Source organism: Cynocephalus volans, chromosome 8 (genome assembly GCF_027409185.1).
Source record: "Cynocephalus volans isolate mCynVol1 chromosome 8, mCynVol1.pri, whole genome shotgun sequence".
NCBI classification, from domain to species: Eukaryota; Metazoa; Chordata; class Mammalia; order Dermoptera; family Cynocephalidae; genus Cynocephalus; species Cynocephalus volans.
In genome coordinates this window covers 135,458,484-135,471,047 of record NC_084467.1, presented here as the reverse complement: position 1 = coordinate 135,471,047, position 12,564 = coordinate 135,458,484, and the positions used below count along the sequence as shown (strand labels likewise).

General features: G+C 36.5%; 1 protein-coding gene across 2 annotated transcripts in view; it reads right to left on the bottom strand.

Moving 5' to 3' along the window:
- Positions 1-12,564, bottom strand: part of TDRD5 (tudor domain containing 5) — a 107,900-nt gene that overhangs the window by 83,065 nt on the left and 12,271 nt on the right. For both annotated transcript variants that reach the window (XM_063106407.1, XM_063106408.1), the window contains exons 4-5: positions 2,343-2,426; positions 189-245 (exon numbers count right to left, since the gene is read on the bottom strand). In XM_063106407.1, coding sequence (XP_062962477.1) covers positions 189-245; positions 2,343-2,426 — 141 coding nt within the window. The remainder of the gene's footprint in view (positions 1-188; positions 246-2,342; positions 2,427-12,564) is intronic.

Sequence of the window (12,564 nt, the reverse complement as noted above, 5' to 3'; positions counted from 1 at the left end):
ATGTATTTGTTATATTCTTAACTCTTATAATAAAGAAAAAGACACTAAAATGGAAAATAAGATGTTTAAAGATTAGAGCATAGACTTGGAGGATCCAAAGAGTATCAACAAAATTTCTATCACAATAGATATAAGCCATTAAAAAATCAGGGTTGATTAAAAAAAGAAAAAAGGAAAGAAACACTTACCTCAAACTCTGTAAGCAGTTTAGAAACAAACAAACCCTCTGGAAACTTAGATACAACCTAATAAGTAGAAAATGAAATACAATACAGACAATTGGAATGCTGGATGACAAAATATCAAAATAAGACAGTATAAACTTAAGTAGTAACAAAGGCAAAAAATAACACTTATTGAATGAACAAATTATAGTCATATTATATTATTCTTTTAAAAAAATCAGTTTTTAGTTTTAAAATAACAAAAAAGAGTGATTTCCATCATTCCCAGAGTTGAGAAAACAGTATTATACAATATAGCAATGCCACAACCCTCCAAAACACCTAGACTTCTTTAACTAAGCTAAAGCTTCAGCTCACTTAAATTAATATTTTACAGCATGACTTCAAGCATTTTAATTGTTGGAAAAGAAATGCAATGGATACTACAGAAAACCTTGGAAAGTTAAGCAAAAATAAAATATCCTGAATAGCTATTATTGTCCATATGTACATAAAAATACCTATATTTAATATAAAAATAAGGTTGATATTTCTACAACCTGTTTTAAAATATCATACCATAGACAGCTTTCCATGTCAGTAAATACTGATCAACATTTTTACTGGCTATAGATTTTTCAAAATATTTAATGTACCTAAATTTATTTATTTGATCATCTATTTTTATGGCTGTTTCTTATTTTTCATCATCACAAATACTGCAATAATTATCCTCATACTTGTGTTTTACACACCTGTTCAATAATTTTTTAATGATAAATTCCTAGAAATAGACTTACTCTGTCCCAATAAAGTATAAGAAGTTTGCATTTTCCTAGATTTTTCCAGATATATTTTATACTAAATTCTAATTCAAGCTACAGAAAAATACAGTAAAAACTTCAAAATCCTATTTCCCAGAGACAGCTATTTTGCCGAGTTTCCTAAAACATCCTTTCAGAAACTTCTTTATGCATGCACATACATTATTCAAGTCCAACAATCTGTCAAGGAGAACCTTCCATGTAAATGAATAGAGACATACATAAACTTTCTTATGAGCCACATGATATCCCCCAGTTTGGGTGGATAATTTAACCAATCCTTTTATCAATGAGTGCTTAATTTTTCTCTAATTTTTTGGGACTATAAAATAAAAGGCATATTGAACAGCCTTGAACAAATAATTATTGGACACTTGCTCAAGTGTTCAAACAAAAAAATGTCCTGAATCCATCGGGGTTTTTCTTCCAGTGAAATCATGACAGCTGAAATGAAATATAGGGCAGTAAGAGCTATAATGGCACCCTGGTTACTCAAGTTGGGATTAACAGCTCTCCCCCGAAATTTAAGTGTACATACCCTCTGGCCCAATACATAACAGCCAAAGAGCTTTCACATTATTACTAAAACAATAAATTAGGTGGAGGACATGAACAGGAAATTCTCCTAAAGAATATAAACGACTACACTAAGCATATGAAAAGATGCTCGATATAAAAATCAAGAGATATAAATTAAAACAACATGATTGAATAGTAACACTTCACTGTCAGTGAGAGAATAAATTTGTTCAAACCTTTTATAGGGCAATTTCGTAATGTTTATTATCAAAACATAAAATATTTAACACCTTTTACTTGCAATTCCACTTCTAAATAATTGTTCAAGGACATTAACTGCAGCATTTTTTAAATAGCCAAAGGTAAAAACAACCTACATTTTAATCAGTCACGGATCTTATAAATGAAACAGAGTACATCAACATAATGGGATACCACACACTGTTTGGAATAATATTTGACATATATGTATATAAAACCAGTATTGGAAAGATCTTGAACTGCCAACAGTGATTTACTGGGGTGAGGAAAAAAGGAAGGAACAAGAGAGCATTTATGGGAGAATGTATATTTTCTAAATAATTTTATATTAAAAATTTTTAGGAGTATGCATTTGTCTTCATGATTTTAAAAGAATAGTCCCTCTATTTGCAGTATATTAGAAAAGATCAGGTATATATATATATATATATATATATATATATATATATATATATATATATATATATATATTAAAAAAACCAATAAACACCTGCAGGCAAATTAAGCTCAACCATAAAAGATACCTAAATTTGCAATCAATTATTCTTCTTTCCCAGAAACAGCAAATACTTACGAATTTTATCTTATGTTTTAGTTCTGGACTGATAGTCCCTCCAGGTCCAGTTTGTGCAATAACTGATTTGAATGTGTTCTCCAACTATGAAAAAAGAAAAAAAAAATTTGTCAAGGAAACAGCTATAAAAAGGAAATTTCAATCAAATGGATAAAATATTGTTCTTAAGAGGTACTGTAACATTTCATACCATATAAAATACATCTAGGGTAGATGGAATCTTTATTAAACTAAACACTGTGGAATTTTCCAGGATAACAAACATTCTCTATAACAATTACAGTCTACAGTCTTCAATTACTCAACTCCATACTCTTACCCAGAAAGTACGTTTGTTACTAATTTTCTCCTATTTATAAAAGTGTTGTATGTCTATTAAACACATATTTAGTGAATGCCTAATGCAGAGAAGAGACAGGATGGTAGGAGGTCCCTGCAGAGTGGAAATGAGTGTGAGTCTGGCCATGGGTGGGATGACTGGCCCTTAAGGAAAGGAAGGAAAAGCTCTTCTGTAGTAATAGAAGCAAAGGAAGAAAATCAGTAGGGATACAGAAAGGCTCTGCAAATGTGGCTTTAGAAGGTAGAGAGTTACCATCTGATAGCTTCATATATTCTCTGAGTTCAGAAGCAAGACCCATTCCTGAAAGTAGAGGGAAACAGGAAGGAGTTCAGACATTTGAGAAAGTGGAAAAAGTAGAAAAATAAAGTTGAGGAAATAATGGATTGTAACATAAATTTAGTAAGTGGGAAGTAAAGATAGGAGGGACTTGAGTTAAGATAGCAGGACTGTGACAATTTTAGTAGAGAGAAGCCAATGGCATAGAGAAGACCTAAAACAGTAAAAAGATGATGCATAGGAATAATTAAAAAGTAAGCTGGAAGCACAGGAGATTATGATCAGAGAGTAGCAGGGAGCATATCCATTCAGCCAAGGTCCAATGAACAGCCACAGCAGTGGAGAACTAAAGTGGAGTGAAAGATCATGGAGCTATGTTGATTCAAGGCGTTAAAGTTGATAACTAAATGTAAAAAAAAAAAAAAAGTTAATCCTATCACCCAGACACAATCACTATTAATATTTTTTCCAAGCTTTTTTTTTTTTTTGGTCTGTCCTCTTACTCTCACTTTACCTGTCATTACTTACAAACTGTGTGACCTTTTAGGTCTCAGTTTCTTCATCTAAAGAACAGAGAAAATCTCATCTCTAGTAAGGTTGATGTGAAAACTAAATGAGGTCAAGTTTGAAGAGTGCTTATCAGGGTAGCTGGCACACGGTGTGAGCTTAGGAGGGCCCATTCCTGCTCCTCAGGTGCAGTGATGTTCACCCTGGCAGGAGTCTTTCTCAGGCCACTCACTACTCTTTTCATCCAGTATCACTGGCACCACATTTAGCAGAAATTCCTCAAAATTTTAGCAGGTAAATGGCTCCCTATCTAGCTTCTAAAGTTAAGTTTTTCCTCTATTTTTACATTTTTTGGACATTTCCACGTGGATCTGGGAAGCAAAGGATTATATACCTGCGATAACATCATTAACTTTCACAAAAGGTCTCAGCCCTTGGTCTTAAAGAGACTACTTTTCTTCTGTATCTTCAACGAGATAATTCTTAAAGCTCTCCCAGTGAACAATAAGAGAATCTAAAGATAACTGATTTTTCATACCCCAATATGCTCCCACCATTTGAAGATTCAATACAATAACTTATTAAATAATCTCTGTGCTAGGTGTTTCAAGGGACAGAAAAAGGTCATCTTTGACAGCATCACTCCTCTCAAGTAGGGAAATGAATAAGTGCATAAACAGCTATAACCAAAGGCTGACTGTAAGTGCCACTAAAGAGGATATATTGGGAGTTTCAAGATGGCGGTGGCTGCGGCGGTTGGCGCGGAGTAGCTGAGGTGGAAAAGGCGGCCACTGGGCCTCAGGCAACCGGGAAACTTGTGGACCTTCCTCTTGCCATCTCTTAAGGGAGGACTGCTGCTGGTGGCCGGTCATGGGGGGTGACCTTGAAGGAAGGGCCTTGAAGGAAGGTGAGAATTTTGCAGAGATAGTGGAGACAGCACTGAAAGTAAAAGGAACTTCATAAACAAAAGAAAATGAAAACAGTTTGCCTGAAGGCAATAGGGAAACAGTGCAAGAGAAAACTGGAAAGGTACAGTGAATTCATATTGCAGCATACGTTAGATGCCAAGCTAAGGAGTTTCTTAGTTATGTAGGCAAAAACGAAGAAACTGACACTAGAAATTTTTAGTGAGAGAGAGACAATATCAGAACTGTAATCCGGCAACAGAAAATTACATTGGATGGGTAGACAACCAGTTAGGAGACCATTGCAACTCTCTGGGCAAGAGAATTAACTGGGGTTCTGGGAGAGTAAGAATAGGAAAGAAGGGATATTACAAAAGTAGAATCCTCCTCAAAAAAATGGACAAAAACATGAACAGACCATTAGAAAGAACACCAAATAGCCAATAAAAGCATGAAGTTTAATGTTAAATAAATATACATTAACAGTCAGATATAATTATTTGCCTGTCATATTAGGAGATTATTTTAAAAATACCTGTTTATTCACTCAACAAATATGTATTGAGCATATGCTAAGTGCTTCACACTACACTAAGTGCTGCATGTACAGGGGCATAAACTAGATTATGGTCCTTGTTCCATGGAACTAGTGTGAGGAGACACACAAAACAATCATATAAATAAATACCTAACTACAATTATGATAAATATAATGAAAGAACCCACAAAGTCCACATGATTGCACTTATATGTGGGGTGTAAAAATGTCCAACTCACAGTAAAATGGTGGTTACCAGAGGCTGGGGGATATTAGAGACATGTCAGCCAAAGGATGTAAAATTTCAGTTAGGAGGAGTAAGTTTAAGAAATCTATTGTACATCATGGTGATTACAGTTAATAACAATGTATTATATATTTGAAAATTGCCAAGAGTAGATTTCAAGTGTTCTCACCACACACAAAAAAATAACAAGTATGTGAGGTAACAGCTTATTAAACAGCTTGATTTAGCCATTCCACAACATATACATATATTAAACCATCATCCTGTATACCACAAATATATGCAATGTTTACTTATCCATTAAAAAATTAATTTAAAAAAACCCCACAGAGTGTCATAAAAGGATAATATGTCTGAAGGTATTTGAAAAGCATTGGTAGCTAGTGAGGAGGGTTCTCTGAAGAAGTATCCATTTATAGTGTGAGCAAAGGTGCGGGGAAAGCAGTACACACACATCTCATGGGATTATTAATGCCTTTAAGAGGACAACCTAACCACATATGATAAGCCATAAAAGTACACATTACTTTTGATCCAGCAACTGCTCTTCTAGAAATTTATCTTGAAGCGTAAAACGTGTGCAACTTTGAGCAAGATTTTCATCATAAGGTTATTTTTAATGGCAAAAACTGTAAATAGACTAAATGTCCAACATAGGTTACAAGTGAGATTGACACATTCAAGCTGCCACTGAACATCATGTTGCATTAGAATATTTAACAATGTGAGATGTTCACAATGCATAATTATGACAGGAAAAAAAAGCAGCTCACAAACAAGAATGATTTTATTAGGAAAAAAAAGTCAATTTTTCTAGACGATAAAAGTATACGTAATTTTTATTTTCTTCTGTACTTTTCTGTATTTCAAATTTTCTGCAATCAGTATTACTTTTGTGTTAAGAAAAAGTTATTAAAACAGACACGTGGTGATAATTTAGAAACATGAGAGTGGAAGCATTTTGGAAAGAAGATTTAAGAGGCCAAAAGCAGGAAGGAACAGACGTTATAACTTAGAAGAATATACTACAAACCTTTGGCCACGTGGAAAAACATTAATATCTTTCTTATAACGATCACAAAACTGGTACAGAAACATGCAGTAGCAATGCTTTCAACTCCTTAAAATATTTGCTAATTATCTGCTTTGGTCTGAATGTTTGTGTTCCTCCCCAAATTCCTATGTTGAAAGTGATCTGCAGATTCAATCCAATTCCCATCAAAATACCAATGACATTCTTCACAGAAATAGCTGGTTAGCTCAGTTGGTTAGAGCACAGTTTGTAACACCAAGGTTAAGGGTTCAGATGACCATACCGACCAGCCACAAAAAAGAAAATAAATAAATAAAATTATAACTTTAAAATTCCTGTACCAGCCAGCCACCAAAGAAAAAAGAAAAATAGAAAAAAAACAATCCTCATGTTCATATGCAACAACAAAAGACACCAAATACCCAAGACAATTCTAAGTAATAAATAAATAAAGCCAGAGGCATAACACTACCTAACTTCAAATTGTACTACAAAGCTATAGTAACCAAAACAGCATGGTACTGGCATAAAAACAGACACCTGGACCAATGGAATAGAATACAGAATCCAGAAATCAACCACATACTTACAGCTAACTGATCTTTGACAAGGCACCAAGAGTATACACTGGGGAAAAGACTGCCTCTTCAATAAATGGTGCTGGAAAAACTGGACTTCCATATGTAGAATGAAACTAGACCCAGACCTCTCGCCATATACCAAAATAACTCAAAATGGATTAAAGACTCAAATATAAGACCTGAAACTATAAAAATCCTAGAAGAAAACATAAGGGAACCACTTCAAGTAGTAGGACTGAGCAAATACTTTATGAATAAGACCCCCAAAAGCACAGGCAACAAAATAAAAAACAAATGGGATTATATCAAACCAAAAGCTTCTGCACAGCAAAATAAACAGTTAAGAGAGTGAAAGACAACCTACAGAATGGGAGAAAATATTTGCAAACTATGCATCCAACAAGAGTTACTAATACCAGAACATACAAGGAACTGAACCTAACAGTTAAAACATAATCCGATTAAAAAATGGGCAAAAGAGCTGAGTAGGCATTTCTCAAAGGAAGACATACAAATGGCCCACAGATGTATGGAAAAATGCTCAGCATCACTAAGCATCAGGGAAATGTAAACCAAAACCACACTGAGATATCATCTCACACCAGTTAGACTGACTATTGCCAAAAAGAGAACAACAAATGCCAGTAAGGATTCAGAGAAAGGGGACACCTCCTACACTATTGGTGGGACTGGAAATTAGTGCATCCATTATGAAAAACAGTAGGGAGGTTTCTCAAACAACTACAGATAGAACTGCCATATGATCCAGCAATCTCACTGCTGGGTATATACACAAAGGAATGGAAATCATCATGCTGAAGGGATCACTCACTCCCATGTTTATTGCAGCTCCATTTATAATAGCTGAGAGTTGGAACCAACCTAAATGTCATCAATGGTGGACTGGGTAAGGAAAATGTAGTATATATACACAATCGAATACTACTCAGCCACAAAAAAGAATGAAATTCTGTCATTTGCAGAAATATGGATGAACTTATGGAAAATTATGTTAAGTAAATAAGGCTTCTGATAATAATTGTTTAAAACACCTGTTTGTCCAGGATACTCAAAATATAGTTGAGTCTGGTCATCAGGTGAAATAATGCTTCCTTTCCTATGTGCAATGCTAAGCATAGAATCTAACTCACGTAAAAACAATCAATTGTTTTGGTGCAAATTAAAAGTTAGGTGCAGGCTTCTGGTCAAGATGGCGGAATAGACGGTCCCCAGCATCACTCTTTCCCACAAATCAACCAATTTACAACTATGAAAAAGCAACAACAGCCAAGCTGGGGTCACTAGAGCTCAAGGGAAGAGTAGAAGAGACCTATGGAGTTCATGAAGGCAGGTGAAGCCAAAATGAGAGAAAGAAAGGGTCGCTCCCACCATTTCGAGCCCCAGCCGCTTCCAGGATGGTGAGTGCACAGAGCAAGAGCTGGAAAAAGCCACAACTGTACCCTTCATATGAAGGTGCTTGGAGGCAGCAGGGGAAAAGAGGGCCTTGGTGGCCCCGAGGCCAGCAAGACCACTCACAGGGTTCCCATGGACCCACACAGGAGTGAGGAGACACAGACAACTGAGAAAAGGAGCCACTCAGAGGCCAATGAGTCATTGCAAGGGACTGACTCAGGTCTCGTCCTATGGGAAGTGTTTGGGGTGTGGGTGATGGGGGAGAGGGCCACCAGGGGTGCATTGGGGCACAGCATGGACAGCTGATCTGCCCTCCAATCAGTGCAGGCCCACTCAGTGGAGACAGGTCAGGAATATAGAACTGCAGGGCATGCAGTTTGCTGAAAAGTCTCAGGCCCAGACCAGAGTTTCCACACAACCCAGGTTTACCAGTCCTCACAAGACCCAAAGGTGCTTACAAGGTCAACAATTAAAACCTGAGCTGCACAAAAAACCTTCCCCAGGGAATCAGCAGCAAAGCAGAAACTTAGCTCAACCACAGGGCTCAAGTGCTGGTTCTCTTAGAAAGTTCCCTCATTTTAGAAGTAACCAAAGTACAGCAAATTAGTTCCAATATAGAGTTTACGAGGTGGGAACAGCAAATAATCCAATACAGAACTGAAAGAAAAACGAAATACCCACAGATGAGAGAAAAAGTTTAATATTAACCAGTAAAGGTCTCATACCATCAAAGAACACCTATAAAACCTAGAAGGACCGGAAACCCCCTGGACTCTCAAGCCAGGGAGGAGGAAGGGTCGTGGACCTCAGCCACACCCCCCAATGACTGCACCCAGCTCAGCAATGACCACTAGGCACTGCTGGATGTGCCCGGGCTCCCAAGATGGGGTGATGGGGGGCCAAGGACCTCAGCCATGCCCCCCACATCATCAACCAGCCCAGGGATAACCACCAAGCCACCACAGAAAGGGCTGGAACTCCCGAGCCAGGGCGGTGGGGGGCCAAGGGCCTCAGCCATACACCCCCGACATCCGCAACCAGCCCAGTGACAACTATCAAGCCACTACTGGAAACACCCAGGCTCTGAAGTCTGGGTGGTGGGGGCCAAGGACTTCAGTCACACCCCCCTGACATATGCATCCAGCCCACCAATAACCGAGCTGATGCTGGAAGCCCCCTGGTTTCCCCTACCAAACTGAGGGGGTTGCCACGTGCCTCAACCATACCCTCCCCTTTTCTTCCTCCTCACACAGTATTTCACTTCTCCTTCCCTTCTCCCCATCCCTGCCAACAGCTCTGCAACATCTTAGAATGTAAAAAGTAATAATATTAATAAATAAATAAATCAAAAAAAATGTTAGGTGCAAACTAAGACCAGCCCTGATTTAATTAAAAGCAGAAAATATTCTTTTACAAACTCAAGTTTACTTTCTTTAAATCTTATGGTGATTAGCCACAACATGAATGAACCTGGAGAAACTTACGTTGAGTGAAATAAGCAAATAAGCAAAGCACAGAGGGATAAATACTGCATGTGCTCACTCATATGTGGGAGCTAAGAGAGAAAGGAAGGAAGGAAAGAAAGACCACAGTAGTGCTGTGGTCTAACAGAGGGAGGAAACATTCCTAGGGCTACAGAGTGCAGTGGCGGGGGATGTTGGGGGATAACTGGGTGGGGACAAGGGGCGCAAGGGTAATTTTTGGTGGTGGGTGTGCCTCCAGTGTGAACCTGGCCCTTACATCAGGGGCAGGAGGCATGACAATTACCTTTGTATCTCACGAATATTCTTTTTTTTTTTTTTTTTTTTTAAAAGATGACCGGTAAGGGGATCTTAACCCTTGACTTGGTGTTGTGAGCACCACGCTCAGCCAGTGAGCGGACCGGCCATCCGTATATGGGATCCGAACCCGGGGCCTTGGTGTTCTCAGCACCACACTCTCCCGAGTGAGCCACGGGCCGGCCCTCACGAATATTCTTAATAAATAAATAAATGCCATTGACTGTGAAGAAAATAAATAAATAAATAAATAAATCTCATGGTGAATGTTACAGTAAGTTTTCTAGTATGGGAGACAGGGGCAGGGAGAGGGCAGAATGAGGTACTCTTAAGTGGTATTAAGACTAGGGAACCAGAAATGCCAGAACCCTCTTCCCTGACAAATCACTCCACTTGCAGGGAATACCTATTAATGGGAAGCAAAGTAAGCATTGGCTGAGGACCAATGCAGAGAATTCTGATGAGACCTGGGCAGGACACAGCATCTGAGGTATCGCCCCCTAGAAAATATAGCTAATCCATATCCTACTCGCCCATTCAAGTTTTGATTCCTCCTCTAAACTTCCTCTGAAGGGGTCAAAATAATGAAGATTGAATAGAATGCCCTAAAAATTCACACCTTGCAAAAAAGGCCTTAAATTGTTCTAACCATTTGCTTTGTGAAACAAAGCATGGCAAGGGTAAGATACAGATGGCCAAGACTATCTGTTCCTCTTGCAGATAAAAAAATGAAAATTCTGATCCTCATTTTACAAAGGAGAAACTGATTTTGTTTTTCCTTTTAATAACATATTTTTTCCTATGGCAAAAATAATGTATGTTAACTGTGGAAAAATAAAATATAAAGATGATCAAAAAGAAAATAAAACCTGTCTGTAAATTTACAATTTAAATGTAATATCATATTTACCTATTCCTTTTTTATGTATATAAAGAAACACAAACTTGTACAGATTTGAGGGAATCCCTAGCAAACTAACAGATCTATAGTTTAAGAAATGGAAAGACATACTTTTTATAAACAGAATTGTGTAGTCTGATAATTACGTAGAGTCTGTCTTGCTAGAAATTAAAATGCATAGTTTAGGAATTAGGGTCCACATTTCTGAACCAGATTTAAATAGTTCTGGTAGCAAAACCTTCAACTGTAAGTGAAATGTGATTACTAGGTTGCATCTATGAGGAATTCTTCAAGCTGCAAAACCTGGGATGAAACTGAAAAATTAATAAAGAAGAAAGTATATCTGCACCTCTCTCACTCTTCTCCTTGGAACCACACCATGAGCAAATGTCCTAAACTTTGCAGTTGTTATTGCCTGGCTCTGACAGTTAAAAGGCAGAGATTTTTTTGCTCAATTCTACAGAGTTTAAAGCCTCTGAAAAAGAAATATGCACAGTCATTCTTTAATATTTTCTGGGATTTTTACTCAGTACAATAAATTTTTTAAATGGAAATAAGAATTTTAAATATTAGAACAAAGCAAACATTCATAAATGACATGGGAGTCGTTCTACTTGGAAAACCTATGGGAAAACTATTTACAAAACTAGTTCAGAAAGGTGATCAGTTTCAAAATAATACTTTAAAAAGTTAATTTCTTTCCTTATGAGCCATGAGCAGATAGAATCCCACTCTTACCAGCAACAATAGCATCGCAATACACAATACCTAAAACTATTCTTCCAAGAAATGTGCCAAACTCTAATGAAGAAAACTATCTGCAATGAAGGGCGTAAGATTAAAACCTGAAAACACAGAGAGCCACAACATGTTACTGAATGAATACATTTAATGTAATGCATAAACGCTCTTCAAAAATTTTTAAAACTAATTCTAAGAAATCTCACTGAAAATCTGGGACTTACAAAAATAATTCTGAACTTCCATGGAAGAAAATATTAGAACAGGAAAAAAAAAGTCTGAAAAGAGACTAACTAGGGGACACTCACCTTAACAAACATTAAAGTCAACTTAATTAAAATTGAAAGAGTGTAGAACTGACACAGAACACATATATCCCAAAATTATAATCCAGCTATATTAAAATTTTAAATTTTCTTTTTAGCCATACAACAAACAGAAACCTATTTTAAACCCTGAAGTGGAAAAGGGAATTGTATGTATGAGATCAGGGGCAGAGTAAAAGACAAGGACTAATAGATTTGATGATTCTAACTTAGGAAGTTCTATGTCCAAAAACAAAGGAAAATGACAACTCAGAAAACATATTTCTAGCATATGACAGCAAAAATTCCTTAAATTCATTAAGTAAAAAAAAGTTTCTTTAACTCATTAAGATTAACATATCTTAAGAGAAAAACAAGCAAAAGAAGAGAACAAATATAAATAGCTAATGAACATTTTTTTAAAAATTCAAATTGTCAGTAATCAAAATTGGGTATGAAACAATTGGATTCTAGGTTTAGCTTTCTGATAAGATAATATTTTTGTACACAACCATCTTTCTTTCACAAATATTTCAGTTTTTATTTTTTTTAATAACCACATAGAATCCTAATGAAAAAAGACACTAATTTTAGTTGAAGTGTGTACTGATACTTTTGTAAGGTAGGTTAGGCAAAAGCCATTTTTTAAAATGAAGA